The sequence below is a fragment of the Scomber scombrus genome, chromosome 15 (genome assembly GCF_963691925.1).
Source record: "Scomber scombrus chromosome 15, fScoSco1.1, whole genome shotgun sequence".
Lineage (NCBI taxonomy): Eukaryota > Metazoa > Chordata > Actinopteri > Scombriformes > Scombridae > Scomber > Scomber scombrus.
Window position 1 is genome coordinate 24,782,220 of NC_084984.1, and position 20,886 is coordinate 24,803,105.

The 20,886-nt window shown below is 40.7% G+C and overlaps 2 protein-coding genes across 2 annotated transcripts; both read left to right on the top strand.

Annotated features, from left to right (window-relative positions):
* Nucleotides 1-688: 688 nt before the first annotated feature.
* On the top strand, nucleotides 689-16,979 carry LOC133994959 (cilia- and flagella-associated protein 44). Its single transcript, XM_062434201.1, has 34 exons — nucleotides 689-710; nucleotides 1,460-1,598; nucleotides 1,970-2,132; nucleotides 2,423-2,525; nucleotides 2,620-2,836; nucleotides 3,158-3,272; nucleotides 3,399-3,563; nucleotides 3,962-4,117; nucleotides 4,213-4,260; nucleotides 4,446-4,545; nucleotides 4,638-4,732; nucleotides 4,831-5,040; nucleotides 6,052-6,162; nucleotides 6,253-6,405; nucleotides 6,645-6,857; nucleotides 6,971-7,113; nucleotides 7,663-7,942; nucleotides 8,989-9,044; nucleotides 9,323-9,485; nucleotides 9,925-10,055; nucleotides 10,381-10,592; nucleotides 10,677-10,821; nucleotides 10,997-11,174; nucleotides 11,576-11,817; nucleotides 11,925-12,186; nucleotides 12,368-12,568; nucleotides 13,686-13,881; nucleotides 13,958-14,083; nucleotides 14,925-15,055; nucleotides 15,146-15,262; nucleotides 15,380-15,581; nucleotides 15,678-15,838; nucleotides 16,047-16,181; nucleotides 16,719-16,979. Exons 1-34 carry the CDS (start codon nucleotides 689-691, stop codon nucleotides 16,977-16,979), a joined length of 5,352 nt encoding a protein of 1,783 aa, XP_062290185.1.
* Nucleotides 16,980-18,219: 1,240 nt separating this feature from the next.
* Nucleotides 18,220-19,999, top strand: LOC133995595 (tripartite motif-containing protein 16-like). Its single transcript, XM_062435062.1, has one exon. The coding sequence runs from the start codon at nucleotides 18,220-18,222 to the stop codon at nucleotides 19,894-19,896; it is 1,677 nt and encodes a 558-aa protein (XP_062291046.1). The 3' UTR covers nucleotides 19,897-19,999.
* Nucleotides 20,000-20,886: the final 887 nt, after the last annotated feature.

The window sequence follows — 20,886 nt, forward strand, 5'->3', positions numbered from 1 at the left end:
AGATTTTATTGTTTATATTTCATCACACATACAATTTTCAATCTTTTAATCAGTCCCACAGTGTATTCACAACAACACAGCTCCATATCTGTGAGTTTTATTACATCCACACGACCGTAATGCGGCCATGTTTGTTTACAAGTTGCACTTAAAGGGCCAGGCATGGTTGCTACAGTGATGGGGTTTTTTCCCCCGCCTAAACTTTATTGACAATAGTGATGTTCAAAATACGTGTAAATTCAGTAGTAGAAGCTAAATCAATTCGATGTTATTTTTTTATACCGACTGAAAAGTCGTAATTATTATACTATTATAATTCTTCAATTTAGTTTACACCTACTGTTTTATTTATCTCAAGTCAAAGCAAATTAAAGAGCAGGACAACTGTAATCAACGCAACAGGTTTGGGGTTTAGAACTACATTAACCAGCAGGCTTTGCAGCGGCGTGACTTTCCTGGTTGCCTGGCAACATCCCCAAACTTAAACGGCTAACTTACATGTAGAAGGTAATAAATAGATATCAGTTCATGTAAAAGCTTGACACAGAACAACTGAAAACTATAGTTAGCAACGTTATATTTTGCTATTAGCAAAGTCAATTTGCTCAAGTTGGAAATATGTCTTTTAATAATACATTGTTTATTTTGCAGATAAAAACCAAAGGAAACCGATGATTTACCAACGAAAATGTCTGAAGAAAACACTGCAGGTATGAAACATGATAATAACAATTATAATAACAATAATACCATCACTTATAGCTGCAGAGTCCATTTCATGTTGAGACATTTGTAATAATAAATAGTGAAGCAGTTAATGCTGAGTTGACAGTTAAAGTACAGGTATTGATACTGAAATATGTTGAAATGACAGTTAGTGGAAGTGCTGAATGAAGCTGAAGTAACACAGAATCAGCTGAAATATTAAAGCATTTAAAAACACTGACATATCAGTTGAAATGAATCATTAAAGTGGACCCTGAGTGAAGATTATTTTTTAATAAAACTATTATTCCAGTAAAGTCAAGTCTGAACTTTCACCCTCATATTCAATAACAACTGAATAAGTGTATACTAGTCTTCAACTATACCACTGTGGTGCAGCAGTGAAGATAATGTAAATGATGGCATAATATATCTATATTCTGTATAGTTTGAAAATTGATTAACTTTGACCCCACATTGTTCAAATAAGCTTTTTTTCTGAGAGAGTGTCTTTACTTGATCAGTATTTTAATATTTATTACACTTATGTATCCTGGTGAACACATTTAAGTCTCCTATGGCCTCATGTTTTTGTGAGTGTTAACCAGCCTTGTCAAAAAAATAATGATCTATTGTGTAAGAATAGAAATGTGCCTTTCTTATATTTGCTGTTTTTAGGAGAGAAAAAAAGCACCTAAGTTATGAAATTGGTTGAGTAATTGAAAGCTGTTGTCTGCTGTTTCCTCCCTCACAGGATGTGATAGTGAACAGCAGGAGACTGCAGAGGAATCCAAGCGTCTCTCTGCAGACATGTACTACCAGTATGAGGAGCTTCACTCCAGACCATACATCACACCTGACTCTGAAATCCCAGAGAACCTCCTGCACCTCTCGTATCCTTCTTTGAAAAAGTTTCATTTGACACCACAGTTCTTACTCAGCAGATTGAGGCTAATAAACACCTGTAACATGAACAATCAGCACATTTTTTATTCCTCGTGCTGCAAGTTCAGAGAAATGTATGCTGTTAATAATGAAAATAAACCCTGTAGGAGAGGACTTTACAGCCTTTCATCACAAAAATGGACTGTACTGATCTGATTTTAGAGTGTAGGTCTAGATTCCCTGATGACATCGTTTTTGTCCTGTTTTTCTGTTTTTTAGTCATCATTATTATTATTATTGTTATTATGTAGGAACTTTGGTAACATAATCTTGTGTAAAGCTTCAGTGAATCTCAATCCTTAATTCATCCCGCATCAAGTCACACCTTTGGCTATGACAGCGGGCGCAGGGCGAACCTGCAGCTGCTGGATGACAGAACTCTGATCTTTATAGCAGGCAACCTGCTCATCCTGCTGGATGTTTCCACCAAGGAGCAGAGGTACCTCCGCTCCTGCAGTGGAGGAGGAATCGGGTCCATCACGGTAAGAAGGCTGAAAAACAGTGAGAGATGTAACTGAGGAGTCATACTGATGGAAGAGAAGAATAAATAAGAACATACTTTATATTATAGATAAACATTCTTTACACTATACTGTGTTGTCTTTAGCTTTTGGGATCTTTTTTCATAGGTTTATTTGTAGATTGATGTTTAAAAAGCTGTATTATAGCACCACACTGTAACTATTACATTTGTCTTCATATCTTTGTGTGTGTGTGTGTGTGTGTGTGTGTGTGTGTGTGTGTGTGTGTGTGTGTGTGTGTGTGTGTAAAGGCACACCCCAGCAGGCAGTACTTTGTTGTGGCAGAAAAGGGAAACCAGCCTGACATCATACTCTATGAATATCCATCGTTACGACCGTACCGCATTCTCAGAGGTAAATAAGACCAAGACGCTTTTTCTTTTACAAAGTTTTATTTCTCCCTCTTGTATTATTGATGATCATGTTTCACCTGTGTGTCTGTCTGTAGGCGGTACAGAGCAGGCGTACAGTTTTGTGGATTTTAACCGTGACGGGAGTCTGCTTGCCAGCGTGGGCGGCGCACCCGACTACATGCTGACGCTGTGGGACTGGAGGCAGGAGGTGGTGATGCTGAGCTGCAAGGCTGTTTCTCAGGAGGTGTACCGAGTCAACTTCTCCCCGTTCAACCCGGGACTGCTCACATCATCAGGATCTGGACATATCAAGTAAAAGATATACTGAATCCTCATAAAACTCTGTAACTCAGTTTCAAGACTGCTAGGAATATATTTTTAGGCCCAAATGTATGCATTCAATTCAGATGTTACAGGTCCAAAATTTGAACATTTAAAAATATTTAAAACTTATTCAGACATGAGACAATTGCCACCACAATTACACAATGAGGTGCATGTCTAAAAGTGGCTTCTTTCGAGGTCTTTTGCAGTTTCAGAAGTTCAGAAGTTGAATTATTACTCACATTGAGATTGAATATATTAATGTTTTTCATATATGGTAAACATTCCCTCTCTCCTTCACTCTACAAGGTTCTGGAAAATGGCCAGCACCTTCACAGGTCTCAAACTGCAAGGGCTTATGGGACATTTTGGGAAAACTCCAGGGACTGATATTGAGGGCTACGTGGAACTACCTGATGGAAAGGTCTGTGCCCTTCTGTTTGAACGGTCAACAATAAACTTTCAATTTCGATAATATGTTGCTATTAAAATATCATCTCTGTGAGTCAATAGAAGAAGAACTAACTGTTTCTTTGTCTTTTCCTGTCAGGTGGTGTCCAGTACACACTGGGGCAACTTGCTGCTGTGGGACGGAAACGCCATCAAGGTGGAGATCTGCCGTAAGGAAGGGCGGAACTGCCATGCGGGGAGCGTCCAGCCGTTTGCGCTGGAGGACGGACAGCTGATGACATTCGGCAGTGATGGAGTGATTAGGGTGAGATAAACACAGCCACAGAACCTCATAAACTCTCTTCACTGTTAGATGTTGAAATTTTGATGCTGCTGTTTTTTTAGGGGGGGGATTTTGGACATCTGGAACGTTTGGATATTAACAGTTAAGAGAAAAAAATCACTGGAGCAATAATAAAATAGATAAAAAATGAAGTTACATATATTAAATTCATATTATACATATTTCCTCACATATATTCACTGTAAAGCTCTTTGTGTTATACAGGTATTTGATGTGAGTTGACAACAGGTTCAATGATTTGTGTGCAAATTAAATCAGTTTTTTAAATACATAATTTACCCCTCTTGGCATTCCTACAAAGAATAATGTGTAATCTGTATTTTTATGATGACTTTATAACTCCCCTCTGCCTCCCGCAGGGCTGGGACTTCGAGAGCATCGACACCGCCGACAGTAGCAACGATAGCAACAGGTTTGAGTTGGAACCCATGAATGAGATGGTGATCGGACACAACGTCCACCTCTCCTCTGTGGTGAAGAGCTCCACGCCTGACTCCTTCCTCTGTTTTGCTCAGGTCAGAGGGCAAAAAGGTCAAAGGTCACTAATTAAAACCATGATTTGGCCCTTATCTCGATCAAAAATCCAAGTCTTTGTTACGTGGTGTTGCAGGATTCCAGTGGAGCCATTTGGAAACTGGACCTTTCATTCACCTACACAGTGAGTTTCCTCTACTGTCACTTTGGTTTTTATAGAGACGTTATGAAAATGTTACATACAATATTTTTATTACAAATGGACGACTATGGTGCCACTGTTAACACTCAAATCTGATAAATTGTTGTAATAAACACAGTGTGCTCGCCCAGTGTGATAACATATACGTGTATCATATGTGTGAACAGACTCCTGATCCAGAGTGCGTGTTTTCCTTCCACGCCGGAGCCATCCAGGGCATGGATGTGTCGAGGAAAAGCCACCTGATGGCCACGACCACTCTGGATCGTGAGTGACACACATTTCCACAGCTGCACACACACATGCTTGCAAACACACTGACGCCGACACTATCACAGCGTCTGTCCCTTTCTCTCCAGGTTCAGTCAAAGTCTTTGACTTTCTGGCAAAAAGAGAGCTGACCACCAGCCGCTTCAATCAGGGCGGAACCGCACTCTGCTGGGCTCCACCTTTGGTAAAAGTTTTTTTTATGAAAATCACCTGAATCATGTTACTACATACAATATGATGTGTGTTGACATTACATTAATGTGTGTTTATGTTTGTCTTCAGGTGAACCAAAGGGGAGGATTACTGGTGACGGGCTTTGAGGATGGGGTGGTCCGCTTACTGGAGCTGTATGATCCTCAGAGACTACACGTTGTCACTGGACGCACCCCCAAAGGAGATGCTAAGCTGCGCCTCAAACAGGCCTTCAAACCCCATAATGCCCCTGTGACTGTTGTTGCATATGAGCGAAATGGAGACATCTTAGCCACAGGGGTAAATCTTTGAAGTCTCACTGTTGGACTCATGATATACATTGTTAAAAAGGATCAAAATCATTACAGCATAATCATAGATATCATCTTTTTTTATTACATACATTCTTCTTCCTGGTAACGCACATTTTCCACAGGTCAACCCAACTGCCGACAGTTTGGGAGGAGATTTGGATGTGTTAAGCTAGTTGCTAATGTAGCCTTAAGCTGTTAGCCTCAATCAGTGATGATGACTACAGTGGTCTGGTAACCTCCCTGCTTAACTCCACACCACTAGATCTCAAACTTGTGTTCTTCAGCCTCAACTGATGCTGCAGTTTATCAGATTTCACACAGCTCCCTCTACAGCCACCAAAGGTTTCATACAACTTTTTTAGCACATATGCATTAGTATTTCCCAACACCTGTTAACAGATTTTGATGTGTAAAATTGGTGGAGTTGCACTTTAAGTTGTGTTGCAGTTCATTTCAGTAGTAAAGTGCATAATACTGGAAACCTGTTTTCCACAGTTGAGCCCAGTGCAACAAGTCTTAGATAAAATTGTCCATTTGTGTTCTAATTTGTTGTCTATTCATGTATCTGGTCAACAATTCATCAAACTCAAGTAGTAATGATGATATTTTACTTTTCATGCTTCCTAATAGAAGAAAATGAAACTTTTAGTGCCTAATCTAGGGGCCGTGATAAATTTCACTGATTTACAAGGCCATCATTTCTATTTTTGTAAATGAATGGAAAGTACAAGCAATTATGTTCCTGTCATTCACCGTCATCTAACAGTCCCTGTTGCTATGGTGATGACTAATATGACTCACTAGGTTGAGAAGTAATAACAAACTTATGCTATTGCCTTACCTTCGATCTCATAATGTCATTAAACAGACATATTTCATTGGTCAAACCCAGTTTGGACGGTAAAAATTTCAACAGAAACAACTGTGACACCTCTGCCAGTTCATTTTGTTATTTGTCTCAATTTTCTGACCTCTCACCTCTACCTTCCCTGCTCAGAGTTCCGACTGCACTGTGTTCTTTTTCACCGTTGGGGAAAAATACAACCCCATCGGTTTTGTCCGTGTTCCCGGGCCAGTGCAGGCGCTGGAATGGTCGCCTCATTCCCACGTAAGTCTGATCTTTGCCCATCCCTGGACCTGAATACCTGTGTGATGGAAAGTTAATATTTCAATTAACTTTTTCTATATTTTTACCCAGAATGAAAACAGGCTGCTCATCCTGTGTCAGACTGCTCACGTGGTCGAGGTCGAAAGTCCTGATCCCGAGGCCCAGAAGCCGGACAAAACCTTCCAGCTGCCCGAGCTGCCCAGCAGATCCTTCCGGTTTAGGAGCATCAAGTCTAGAATCAAGGTCTGAGCTTAGCCAGTTTGTTTCATGGGTTTTAACTGAATACATACATTTTTAAACCTGTATTACTTTATTTTACTTCATTTGCTGCAGCATGATTTCAATTGATATAACTTCTAGGATGACACATTGATCTGGACATTCCAATTCTACTATTCTAAGTAGTTTAATTTTGTTTGCCCCAGTGATACTTTAATTTCAGTTTCATTTCATTTAGATTTGTGCATTTGTGCGTGTTTCAGAGAGACGAGGAAATCGCAAGACGTCAAGCCGTAAAGGAGAAGAAGGCGAAAGAGAGGGAAGAACGGTTAAAACAGTCGAAGCAGCCGGAGCTAGAACTAGAAGAAGAAGAGGAGGAGGAAGAGGAAGAGTTGCCCGCTATTTACATCCCTGACCCTCCAAGTCCTCTCTACTGTGGCTTCTACTCACAGTCCGGACAGTTCTGGCTATCCTTGGTACACACACAGAGACACATACTGTACATATATACACGCAATTTATATCTCAACAACCAGCAGATATTAACAATTTAGGAGATGTAAGGTTTTTTCTCTTTTCTCTCCTTCAGGGAGGCTATGACTCAGGTTTCTTGTATCACTGTAAGTTCTCTGAGAAGCAGGATGAGGATCCAGACCAGCGGCAGGATGAACCCTTTGCCTTCCTGCCTCTCCAAAACACAGACAAAAACCCCATCCGCTCCATCACCTTCAGGTAGCCAGTGAGCAAACTAACTAATCATCCATCCATCCACCCATTAGCTTATAATGCTTATCCTCTAGAACAGTGGTCAGTGGTCTTATAGAGTTACTGCCCTGCATGTTTTAGGTATCTCCCTACTCTAAGACACCCAATTCTAATTATTAGATATTAATTATGAATATTGAACATAGATTCATCAGTCGAGACACAAACGTGACACTAATGGGATAATAATGTTGCTTTGTGTCTGCAGGATGTGTTAGTAAGCAACTGTTTGCTAAATATCTTAATAAGGTCAGGTCTGCCTGTCTCTCAGCTTGTTTTACAGTGGCCAGAATATTTAATGCAGCTTTAAATGAATCAAGAGTCACGATAGCAAAACTGCTTTTAAAAAATCGAAATGAAAAACCCCACTCTAGCAGGAACAAAAATAAGGCAAAGGACAGGGGACATTGTAGATGGTAAACCCTACATCCTCCTTACTCTAACACTATAACCTGTATAAGGTGGTGATTGAAGTGTCCTACCTGCTGTTTTGGATTTTTTTTTGGTGTTTCATAGCTCCAACAGGCAGCTGCTGCTCTGTGGCATGCACTCAGGGTCCATCAGGATTTACCCTCTGGAGTCCGGCGACCACAACCTCACCTCCATGCAGGCCTACTGGGAACTGAGCGTCCACGACAACCACTACGGACAGCTGCGGCACATCCGCTGTAGCCATGACGACCTCTTTGTGCTTACGGTGGGAGACGATGGGAACATCTTCTCCTTCAGCCTGCTGCCTCCAGAGGAACTACAGAAAAGTCTGCAGAGAAAGAGGGCCAAGGTTCCTTCACCCAGGGTCAGTCAACATTTGACCTTTTCTTATCTTTTCCATTCTCATTCCTCAAACAAGACCAACAGTCTACATCCCCACTAGTGGCTCTTTGAGGCTGTAATTAGGTATTTGGAAATACTCTATTAGACAAATTCAATTTTAATTTATTGATGGCACTAGCTGAAAACTTAAGGGATCAAGTTTTTATAATTCATCCTGAAGGGGACATTAGTGTGCTTATCAAATGTCATAGAAATATATCTTACAGTTATTGAGACATTCCACTAAATGTCAACTGGATGGTGGTACTAGAGGAAATGTCAGGGTATTATCAAAGCCATTAGAAAACATCATTGGGGCGCTATGCATTTCTGTACAAGATTTAGTGCCAATCTATCTGGTAGATGTTGAAATATTTCACTCATTAAATGAAAACATGGATCAGAAATCATCCTCTGATAACAATGAATGTACAAAATGATGTGACAATTCATTTATCCATAGTTGTCGATACATTTCTATTTGGACCAAAGCGTTGGACCAACAGCCTTTACCATCTCTAGAGCCACGCCATTAGCTTGGCTGAAACCATCACATGTTGAATACAAAACCAAAATGCAAAACTGTTTCACACCAGGTTCTGGATGTACCTTCAATCCCTTATCTCTACTCTTGTGCCCCTCCTGAGTTTCATTAACTTTTTCTGACTTATTCACACTGAAGTAATAAGTTCAGAGTGACATATGTCGACCAGATTGTAAAACCCTCAGAGGGAAAAATCCTGTTTCTAGTTTTCTAGGTCTAATAAACAGTGAAAATAAATGAGGTTTTTATCTTAAGAACAAACAGCCTATAAGATCTTTTTTGAACTCTTCCATGAACCTCAGTTTTCATCTTGTTTTTGTCTTTGTTATATTTTCCTGATATGTAGCATTTCGTCCTGATGAAAACTGAATTTTAAAGGAGTATCACTATGCAGTTCACATGTCAGTTAAGTGTGGAGGGTAAGCAATGGATGGTTCTAAATGAATATGAAATGTTATCATTTTGTTTTTATATTATTCTAACAGGTGGGTCTTGAGAATGAGGCGTTGGCTCAGGACATTGAGGACCCAGCAGCTTACAGGTGAGTGAGGATAACCTCTTATCAAGGATACATTTGGTCTCTGATCATTCTTGTCTTTTTTTTAAATTTTACTTTCTGTCTCTCTGTTTATAAAATTACTTTACTATACTGTACTGTAGATACATATACTATGTGTAATTTCTTTGTCATTATTCATATTTTTAGAATTTCTTCAATTGTAGCTCTGAGGATGTACATGTTGTTCTTGGTAACACTGTGACTCAAGAAAATCATGAAGGTTTGATGTCTTCTGAATTTCCCACTCTGACTCCCTCCAGCATAGAGACGGCTAAGCAGAAGTTGGAGAAGGACCGTCTGCGTCGTGAGGTCGAGCTGAAGATTCAAGCAAAGAGAAAAAAGCTGACTGAGCTCCAGAAGACGTTTAAACAGCTGCTCAACGACAACCAGAGTCTGGAGGAGCACGTTCGCCTCACACCTACGGTACACACACACACACAAACCTGGGTTTTACCATCGGGTCCCACAGTTCATGTGGTTTGCCTGGAAAAAGTGACGTAATTATCATCTGGTATCTGATTTAGTTTTTTTATGCCACTCATGTGTTCAGTAATCACTGGCCTTACCTACTGATTACAACTCATTTGAACCATGAAGATGTAGTTCATGAGTTTCCATACATATAAAACATAATTTAAATGACAAAGTTTGTTAATGGATTAAAGCATATGTCAAAATTGAGGCCTGGGACGTCTAAACTCTCAAGATACCCTAAAAAAAATACTATTAATGTGTAAAAAATGAATGCAAGTGAATGCAGTCTCTTGAATTTGTGTGTGTGTGTGTGTGTGTGTGTGTGTGTGTGTGTGTGTGTGTGTGTGTGTGTGTGTGTGTGTGTGTGTGTGTGTGTGTGTGTGTGTAGGAGCTGCAGTTGGACCAACGTTTTAATGAACAGGCAGAGAGGTTAAAGGCCCAGCGGGTGAGAGAGGTCAAAAAACAACTGGCCTGGGAGGTGGAGCACTGCTGCATAGCACTCAAAAAACTACAAGACTGGTACTGACTTAACACGCACACACACAAAACACAGTTGAGAACCGCATATTCCTGTTACATAATCTAAGTCAGAAACAATTTTAAATACAGTAGCAATCAAAAGTTTGGACACACTTTCCCATTCACATCAATGAGAAAGTGTGTCCAAACTTTTGACTGTATATGTAGAATAACACGTACCTCTCAGGATTTTAACTTTTCCTATAATCATACCTCCCAAGGACCAATATGAGGAGTCTGCTGGAACTGATGTTGTGTAAAAATTACTTTGATTAGTAAGGACATAAAGACAACCAATCTGCAATGCTCATGTGTTTCTCTTCAGGTTCAGGGATGCTTTAGAGTCCAGAGTAGTCACTGTGGTCGCCATCGGCACCAACCACAGAATCTCCACCTACCGCCTGCCAGCACTTGCTGGGCCTTCAGCCTGGCTTAGACAGCAGAGCAAACCTGGCTGGACCGACGGAGACGAAGCAGCTGCACAAGAACACAGAAGGTCCAGAGCTGAGCATTCAAAAGACAGCGACGAATTAGAAGGTGAGAGGGAGTCTATCTGTGTATGTGTGTGTGTTTCACTTGTTAGTATTCACCCTTAACATATCACTGATGTGTGTTCACCAGAGGAGGCAGTGCTGCGTCCCCCTCCGGCTCGTCCAGCGAAGATCAAGCTGGGAGATCGGCAGGTGGAGAGGCTCCGAAAGGCTGCAGAGAAAGCCGAACAAGCTCGAGCCAAGATAGAGAAGAGGAAGCAGGAATGGGAACAACTGTGAGTGTCACATCCAAAAACATCACCTCACCTCAGCCTTTTGTGCTCAAATTAGCTTCTGTGTTCTCCAAAAGATGTATTTAGAAATGCAGTGTCAGATTAAGCCACTAGGGGGCTCTGGGGGTAAAATGGTGAGATTCAGGTGTTAAACAATGATGGATTATCGGTGTCTCAGATACACAGAGAAGCCAAAGGAGGACTGCGAGGATCCGCAGGACGTGCTGGCCATCTGTGAAGCCAGAGAGACCATTGGAGACTTAAAACTGAAGTCAGCTAAAGACTTCACAGTGCCGAAACGCTTGAGGATGAACACAGAAAAGAAGATAGCTGAGATGATAGCCATGGAGGAGAAGGTACGCACAGTCACACAGACACACACACATCTGATGTCATTCCCAACATTAACTTCCTTTAGGCTAGTTTTTTTCTTATTTCCTATGTTTAAAATGTTTCATAAAAGCAATTTAATGAGACTATGAAGCAAAAATATGCTGGATAGTGTGTTCACTTTAAATATTCTGTATACAAAATACAAATAAAGTTAAATGAGGAAGGATTTTGTGATGATATTACTACAGTCTCATCATCTGAAAGAGGAGCTTTAGCCATTTATCAAACAAAAACTGCAATTATTTTTTCAATTATTCTGTTCTTCTCTGTTTTATATCACTACAAACTGCATATCCTCAATAATAGAAAAAGCCTTGGTTACAGAAAAAGGAGATTCCTTTAATAATTCCCTCCATCCCATCAGATCCGTGAGAAACAGACTGCGATGAACGGACGGATCATGACGTTGTGGGATTCCAAGGTTCGCCTGGTGTCTCGGTTGCAAGCTCAGGCTCGGCAGCTGCAGAAGATCCGGCAGCATCTTGAGGCGCATCTTCACTCACCTCTACCCGCTCTGCCCGCTATCCTACCAGAGGAAACCCCGGAGAAGAGGCTGCGCTACAGCCGCAAAACCCTGGAGAGATACCAGGTTCTGAGGAAACAGAGGTACAGCATCCGAGGCTCAGACCAAAGATGTGGAAATGATTCTTAAAGTAACTATGAAAAAAATGTAGAAAAAAGTAAAGAAACTGATAATGGGTCAATTACAACAGGTCTCGGTCAGTGGAGCAGGAGGAGCAGGAGGGAGTTGGGGGTTTGTTGGAGCAGCTGGAGAAAGAGATGGAAGGAGAGAAGGAGGAAGAAGAGGATGAGAGAGGGGAGGAGGGGACACCCCGCCTATCACCTTCATTTGTAACCATAGAGGCAGAGGAGACAGCTGTGGAGGGAGGAGCAGAGCTGAGCGAGCTGGAGGAGGAGCTTCTGATGGAGAAGGAGATCAAACTGTTGCACATGCAGGACTCTATAATGGAGGAGGTCTGTTCATTAATACAAGGGGATTAAATTACATATTCAACAGCTTGTTTCATTATTTTTTTTAAAAGTCTTCATTAAAACTGAAAAAAAATATCTTCTAGAGTCTACTGAACATCTCAGGCTGATGATGCACTGTGTAACATGATGATATAATCTATTGATGTATTTATTTAATCACCAGATGGAGAGCTCCGAGTGTGAGTTTGATGCCAAGCTCCTGCTGCGTCACGACAAGCTGCATCTGGACTGGCAGCTGAAGCTGGCCGACCTCCGTCAGCTGATGCTCTACCAGGAGCTGCTGCTCCTCAAGGAGGTGGACAGGAGAGAGGGGATCTTGCAGGAGAATCTCAACGCTCGCATGAAGGAGGAGAAGGGCATCACGGTGGGAGGGTTTTTGCATTATTTTTCCACCTCTCAAGCAACCATTATTTTCCATTCATTTCTATGCAGAATAAAAATCACCTTTTAGAAATATAATAATAATAATGTAATATAATAAGATTATACTGGCGCCCCGCAGTAGTGGTATCATAGTGCCAGACATCAACACATGCAGCTAAAAGAACCCCACATCCATTCATTCAGTCAGTCAAAATCACATTTTAAAGCCGCTATAATTACATAAATATTCTGCACATTGTGGCTTGAATATATATTAGTACTTCCTGCTAATGTAGTGAAGATTTTTACAATCAGAATTCCTTAAAACTAATTGAACTAAGACTAATAATAGTCTTTTGTGAAGGTTTCCTCTGGTTGCACACAGTCCAAAGAAATACAGTTTATGTCAATTTGTATGTGTCTGTTTACATGAACCCTCTGATAGATTAGCCTCTTGCTCAATTTGTGCTTCCTTTGAAATATCTCATATTTCACAGAATTGCTGCTTAGAATATTTTTTAAAGGAGCGTTTTATCCATAAAAGAAGGAGTTGACCAGAATAATTATTTAAGTGAAGTTGGGGGGGAAATTGCATTTTCATTCTTTCATTCATACTAAAAGCAGCACTATGTTTAAAAATAATGAGTTGATGTGAGGATGTTACTTCAGGTACCAGTGAGAAGATGAAGTATAAATTAGGAAGTCCAGTTGAGTAACAGATCCATGAGAATAAAGGCTAATCAGTCACCAAAACACTGTAGATCAGTTTATAACAATACTGTATGAGGCAATTTACAGCTGTGAGTGCACATCTTTATATGTGATAGTCCAGCACAGCACATTGTCAGATGATGTTGCATTGCATCATGGCAAGTGTGGAATTAGGTATATAACTTTTTAAGGCAGTGGTCTTATTGAAATTCACACAGTGCAGTCTGAACATAAACATACCAAAACTAAAGCCTCACATGATGGGCCATGTTTTTTTGTTTTTTTTTCGACTAAACAATGACAAAGTAACTTATAATGGATTTTTTAAGTTGACACTGACAGTGTTTGCATTCAATAAAGTTGCCTATTTGTTGCATCCTCTCCTCTCTTTTTCTCTGTCCTGACAGTCTAAGCTGGAGGAGTGCAATGAACAGCTGGAACATAAGCGCAGAGACATAGCCAAGGTGCAGGAGAGAGAGAAGGCTCTGGCTGCAGCCTTCCAGAACTCCCTGGGCGAAGAGAACAAGTTTGAAGAGTTTCTAACCAAAGTCTTCAGGAAGAGGATCAAACGTGTGAAGAAGAAGGAACCGACAGGAGATGAAGGTCAATAAAAGAAACACAGTGTGAGTGTGTGAAGCTGAGTCAGTTCATCTTTTATAATCCAAATGTGTGTTTGCAGTAGAGGAGGAGGACAGCGATGAAGACTCAGACTCAGATGATGACTGGGATGATGATGATGATGATGATTATGACAGCGAGACAGAGGAGGGAGGAGTTCCTTTGGATGACAGCGTTTGCCCTCTAGGTCAGTACTTTGGTGGATGAAGCACTCTAATCCTTTACTTAAAGTCAAGGTGAAATGAAAAATGCCTTTTTAACCCTTTAAATCACATCACTTGTCATATTGTGCATCTATTTATTGATATATGCCAAAGAAAATACAAAAAAATTATTTGTGTTCTTAAATCAAAATCCAACCACTTTATTTTTCCTGTAAAGCTAAATATGACTTGAAGCAGCCAATTTCAAACATGTGATATCATGTCACGCCCTCTGTTCAACGTTTAAATCAAATTCCTCCTAATGTTGTTTCATAATTCATCTGGACTTTGAAGTGCTGCTTTTGTCTCAGGTCAGTTTAAACTTTTCATTCTTACCAGTCCAGAGTCCCAAGCATTTAATATGATATTAATTTAAAAAGACCCTTCAAAGCTGCCAGTGTAGTTGTTTACAGTAGTAGTAGAGTATTTGTTACTAGGCCACAAGGTGATATAATACTACAAAAAAAGACGTAATAATGATTATAGAACTATTTTATTTGTGCAGTAATTATCTGTATTTGATAGAGTCTGATCGTGCTGCATTTTTCCCTAATCACTCTGTCCCACAACAAGAATTGAAGCAGGTCATTCATATGCCACCATCACCAGTTTAGCTGCTCAATCTGCACATGTTGTGTTTCTATTAGAGGTCTTCAGCTCTGGACCCTATCCTTAATAGTCCTGTGGAAAACTTGTGTGTGTGTGTGTGTGTGTGTGTGTGTGTGTGTGTGTGTGTGTGTGTGTGTGTGTGTGTGTGTGTGTGTGTGTGTGTGTGTGTGTGTGTGTGTGTGTGTGTGTGTGTGTGTGTGCGTGCATGTATCTCAGGCTGTGACCCTGAGTTGTTCGAGAACACGCTGCAGCTGCGTGAGCGTCGGCTGGACCTGGAGGAACTGCTGGCGGAGGAGAAGAAGAGTGCTGAAGCTCTGGAGAAGGAGCGTGATACCCTCATTATAAAGGTCAAAGTCTGCTTTATATCCCTGTCACATTTCTGTTATTATCATGTGCTCTTTTTTCACCTTTTCACCTTTTTTTGTTTGATTCTGCAGGGGAAATCAGTGAAAAGCGGTCGAAAGGCAGCAGAGGCAGACTTGGAGTTAGTCAACAGGGAGAAACAGCAGAAACTTAATGAACTGGATGTGGTGATTCCTTTCAGACTACACCAGGTAAACACACAAAAATAGTCATTAAAAAATGACTGGGAACACAAATCAAATCCAAGCTCTAACCCACAGAGAATTTCCAGTTTTGCTCAGTGAGCTCTCTCTGCTCCTTACTCCCAGATTGAGTTTGTCGTTGACGGTTCGGTGCCATCCGACCTGACCCCGACTTTAGTGCTGACCCGGGAGGAGCTGAGCCGGCTGGAGGAGCGTGCATCGCAGCTGATGGCGGAGAAGGGTGAGCAGAAAGAGCTGTACCATCAGGCCCGTCAGCAGCACGTCAGGCTCATCCACGACCGAAAGGACATGGATGTTGAGATGCAGGGTAAGACGGAAACAGAACACTAGCGCCTAGAGGAGCTCCACCTCGGCTTGAAACATCTAAGGATGTTGACATATGTCTGTATGTGTGTTGGTGTAGTGCTGGAGAAGCATTGCCATGACCAGATGATGATGAAGTTTGGGAGGATGGTGGATCTGGAGGCTCTGCAGACGCTGTCAGGGAACAGGACGCTGGAGGAGCTCAAGCAGGAAAAACTCCTCCAGGAAGACGCATGCGCCAAGGAAATCAAACAGTGGGATGTACGTTGACCTGTGTGTGTTTGTGTGTCAGTTTTGGTGTGAGTATGCGTTTTGGTAACTGTGTGTCTATCTATATATTTGCCTTATTTTGATGTAATCTTTAAACACAAAATACCATTGAAAAACTACTCAGATTGTAATTAGTTTATTGTGTGTGTGTGTGTGTGTGTGTGTGTGTGTGTGTGTGTGTGTTATGTGTGATCTTCAGGCGAAGGTAGAAGAAGGACATCAGGCTCTGATGGAGGTGACCAAGTGTAACACAGAGTGTCTCTTCAGCTTGACATCGCTCTTCGAGGAGAAGAAGGAACTGGAGCATAAACTCAACGCCAGGCAGAAGAATATTGTAAGTCCATGCATTACATTTATTTTATATGTTATATATTGACAGTGGTAATATATGCAAGTGCGTGGTTATGTTTGTTAAAACAAACAAAACAAAAAACCTGATTTAGATAAGCAACAGGCCACAACCTTCTGCAACAACTCTGCCATCCCTGCTGTGATATAAAAAGAATGCAAGCATTGATTTTGTATGGCCACTAGGGTGTAGAAGATCTCCAGAACAAACTATAACCCCGGGAACACACCGAAGAGTGGCGAAAAAGCGGCCTGCGGCAAATTGCCATGCAATCTCTATGTAAACTTTTTGCTGTGAGCCAACAGTGCTAGCCACTGTACCACCCATTGAGTTAAATGCTAACATTAGCATGTTAATACTCACAATGACAATTAACATTAACAATGTTCACCATCTTAGTTCAGGGCTTAGTTTATGTGCATGATCATATGGACTATGTGTGAGTATGTTTGTATTTTTGTGTCCATTTGTATAATGTACGCCTCATTAAATATATATATATATATGTTTTTGTGTATCCAGGGCAGACAGTTGCAGGATTTCAGCAGGTGTGTGGACCAGGAGGAGATGTGGAGGCTTCAGGAGTTGGTAAAAGCACAGTCCCAGCAGATCGAGGCTCTCAGCAGAGAGATTGGCCTCTTGTCCCGTAAAGGAGGCCATGTCCTGCCAACCGGTCAGGCTCCACTCCCCCCGCTGGCCCCTCTGTCCACCCCACAGTCCACACCCACAGTGTCAAAACCAGTTACAGCACAGAAATCACCCAGCAGGCAGGAAGCTAATTAACTAAGGACAGAGGTCAGAAAAAAACACACACACACACACACATAGTTGGTTACCGTATATATGGAGGGACTCTGCTTACTAATTTCACTTTCCTGAGGATTATTGCTTTTCTTAAGATTAAAAAAAAGTCTTAAATGATGATGGTGTTTGATTTTGTCATTACTGAAAGCTATGTCCTTTCCTTTAGCATTACCTTCAACTCAGTATTAATAGTTTCAAATTGATACTAAAAACCAATAGGCAACAGATGTAGGGATACTAAAAGCAGAGTAATGTGATCTCTTTTATTTCCACTTCCTTTTTTTAGGATGACCAACTGCTTGCTTACCCTGCTTTTCTCGATTCCCCTTTTCAGTCTGGGTTTAGATTGCTTAACTCAACTTTATCCCAAGTTGTTAATCAACTTCTCACAGATTACTTTCAGTCAGTCATCTTAAAAACTATACAGAGAACTGTACTATTGCAGTCTTCAAGACATGAATCCTACCTAACAAGTAGAACCGAGTTTGACTTGCTTGTTAATAACAGTTCTCTCGTCGCTATACTGTCATGTACTGTTTGCTCAAGACTCAGGGCTCAGTCAAGTATATTTCTTTGATTATTTATTGATTATCTGATTTAGAAGATCCTCCATCCATTACAATTTAGAATAAGAGTAATCATTCTGCTGAAACAGACAACTGATACTTTAGGGAATGTCTTAAGCCAAAGTTCAGAGAGGTATAGGGGTAGTGTAGTTGGGGCAACACTTTTTGATCTGAAGAATGACTTTGATTCTGTTAACCATGGAATTTTACTGTCTAAGCTTTGCCGTTTTTATTTTCATGGAAAGGCAATCAGAAGTGACTGAGAAAGTGTCATGTCAGATATCTCTGAGTGGTTACATCGTCTCCATGCACATAAGTATCAGTAAAACTGATTAGTGACAAGTTTAGTGTCACGTTAGCACAGACTTCATGAGTAGTGACAAATAAAAAGGGTAAGAATCAGTTCTTCATGTACAGTTTCCTGATCCTTCTGATTATGCAGGTCTATGATTATTTTAAAAGTATTTTGAGAAACAAATCAGAAAGTATCATAATGAAACTATCTTATGGAAATCACACAGTTTGATTGAGTCACAGTCTCTTCCTCTTTCAAACCACTTCCTTTCTGGAGTTGAGCAGAATCTTTCTGCCCTAAAACTGTCAGACTGTATGACATTCACAAACAGTCATTAACACTTTGTCTGAGAGGTGAAATGGCGCGGCAAGGATTTAGATTGGACAGCGAAAAACTCTGCTGTTCCATCTGTCTGGATCCCATGAAAGATCCTGTAACTATTCCCTGTGGACACAACTACTGCGTGAACTGCATTAAACAGCATTGGGATGGAGAGAATCAGAAGGAAATCTACAGCTGTCCGCTGTGCAGACAGGCCTTCATACCGAGGCCTGTCCTGATGAAAAACACCATGTTAGAAGATTTAGTGGAGGACCTGAAGAAGACTGGATTCCAAGCTGCTCCAGCTGATCACTGCTATTCTGAACCTGAAGATGTGGCCTGTGATGTCTGTACTGGAAGTAAACTGAAAGCTGTCAAGTCCTGTCTGCAGTGTCTGGTCTCTTACTGTGAGCAACACCTCCAGCCTCACTATGAATATCCTGCCTTTGAAAAACACAAGCTGGTCAACCCCTCCAAGAAGCTTCAGGAGAACATCTGCTCTCATCATGGTGAGGTGATGAAGATTTTCTGCTGCACTGATCAGCACTGTATCTGTTATCTTTGCTACATGTATGAACATAAAAACCACGCTACAGTTCCAGCTTCAGCAGAAAGGATTGAGAGACAGGAAGAACTCGAGCTAAGTCAGAAAAAACTTAAACAGCAAATCCAGGACAGAGAGAAAGATGTGAAGATGCTTCAACAGGAGCTGAAGGCAATTGATTGCTCTGCTGATAAAGCAGTGGAAGACAGTGATAAAAATTTCACTGAACTGATCCATCTCATTGAGAAAAAAAGCTCAGATATGAAGCAACAGATCAGATCCACTCAGGAAACTGAAGTGAGTCGGGTCGAAGAGCTTCAGGAGAAGCTGCAGCAAGAGATTGTTGATCTGAAGAGGAAAGATGCTGAGCTGGAACAGCTCTCACACACAGAGGATGACACCAAATTTCTACAAATCTTCCCCTTTCTTTCAAGACTCAGTGAATCTACAGAGTCACCTCGCACCAAAATCCGTCCTCTGCGGTACTTTGAGAATGTGATGCTAGCTGTCTCAGAGTTTAAAAATAAACTACAGGACATTTTTAGTGAGGCATGGACCAATATCTTACTGACGGCAAGATCAGTGGATGTTTTACTGCCGCAAGCAGAGCCCAAGACCAGAGATGAGTTCTTACAGTATTCATGTCTTATCACACTGGATCCAAACACAGCAAACTCAAAGCTATTGTTATCTGAAGGGAACAGAAAACTAACATATGTGAGTAAAAAACAGGTATACTCTAGTCATCCAGAGAGATTCATGAACAGATCTCAGGTCCTGAGTAGAGAGAGCCTGACTGGACGTCATTACTGGGAGGTGGAGTGGAGTGATCTGGGAATTTTTGTGGGAGTCGCATACAAAGATATTAGTAGGACAGGGAATGACAGTGAATTTGGCAACAATGGCAGGTCTTGGGCATTAGAGTGTTCAGACAATTATTGTGAATTCAGTCATAATAAAGTCAGCACTTCCACCGCAGGCTCTAAGTCCTCCATAGTGGGAGTGTACCTGGATCACAGTGCAGGTATTCTGTCCTTCTACGGTGTCTCAGAAACCATGACTCTCCTCCACAGAGTCCAGACCACATTCACTCAGCCTCTCTATGCCGGATTCAGGGCTTGTAATTTCTTAGGTTTGGGATCCACAGCTGTGTTGCATGAACCTGTGTAGACACAGTAGTTATGAGAGAGGAAATGAGTTGAATGAGAGTTTCAATTTTAGACAGTACTTTTTTTTCTTTGTTTGAGCAGCTAAAGCTGGTACACTGCAAAAACATTCCTGTTCATGTTTTTTGAGTGAATGTATATGACAATTTATAAAACTAAGCATGTAGTTATTCTGCTACGTATTACCTGAGGTTCATTCAGTTACAACACTGAACAATTAAGTGAATTTTAGTGTCTTTTCTTATTTAAAAAAACAAACATCCTCTACAGTTATATACATAGGATAAAGACAGTGGACATTATATATCGAGTTTGGATTCTGTTTAGTTATTGGGTCGAGCTTTTACTGATTATTATATGAGACTTTTGACTGGTAGTCTTTTCAGTCTGTTGTTAAACAACATATTTCCAGTATTGTACAGTATAAATATGTAAAGGAAGTATTCAGAATCATTAAATGTTAAATGTACTGGACCGACTGATGGCACTTACTTTGTGATGATGTAAAGTTAGTTATAAGTTGTATACTGGAACATTAGCTTCCAATCTAGTTATAATGTCACAAATTATGCGTTTATGTACTACCCCTCAAAACTCACAGAAAGTCCTCAGCAAACACATCACTCTGCATGGTGAAGCTTAAACATCCAAGTTAAGAGAGAAGTTGCAAAACACATTTTTGAGTAGAAAAGGACTTTTGCAGTTTATGGCAGCTGAATAGTTGATGATATATTTTGTCCTTGTCTTTATATATCTGTCCTTAGACTCTTTAAAGGAGAAAAAATGGAAGAAATCTCAAGAAGAGCCAAGACCATGTGTGTGTGTACAGAATAGATCAAAAAAGCCACATGACAAATATACAGTATAGAAAACAGGATAAACAGATTAGGATGGATTTGTAAGATAAATGAAGAATATGATTAGGACAATGTAGCACAACTTCCAGATAAGGATCAAATGAATAAAAAACTATGTAGCCCCACCCAACACAACA

Coding starts and splice junctions, on each gene's coding strand:
- LOC133994959 (XM_062434201.1), top strand. CDS start 689: ATGTCTGAAGAAAACACTGCAG. Junction 11,818..11,924: donor CAGGTTCTGAGGAAACAGAG/GTACAGCATCCG, acceptor CAATTACAACAG/GTCTCGGTCAGTGGAGCAGG. Junction 14,084..14,924: donor TGACAGCGTTTGCCCTCTAG/GTCAGTACTTTG, acceptor CATGTATCTCAG/GCTGTGACCCTGAGTTGTTC.
- LOC133995595 (XM_062435062.1), top strand. CDS start 18,220: ATGGCGCGGCAAGGATTTAGATTGGACAGCGAAAAACTCTGCTGTTCC.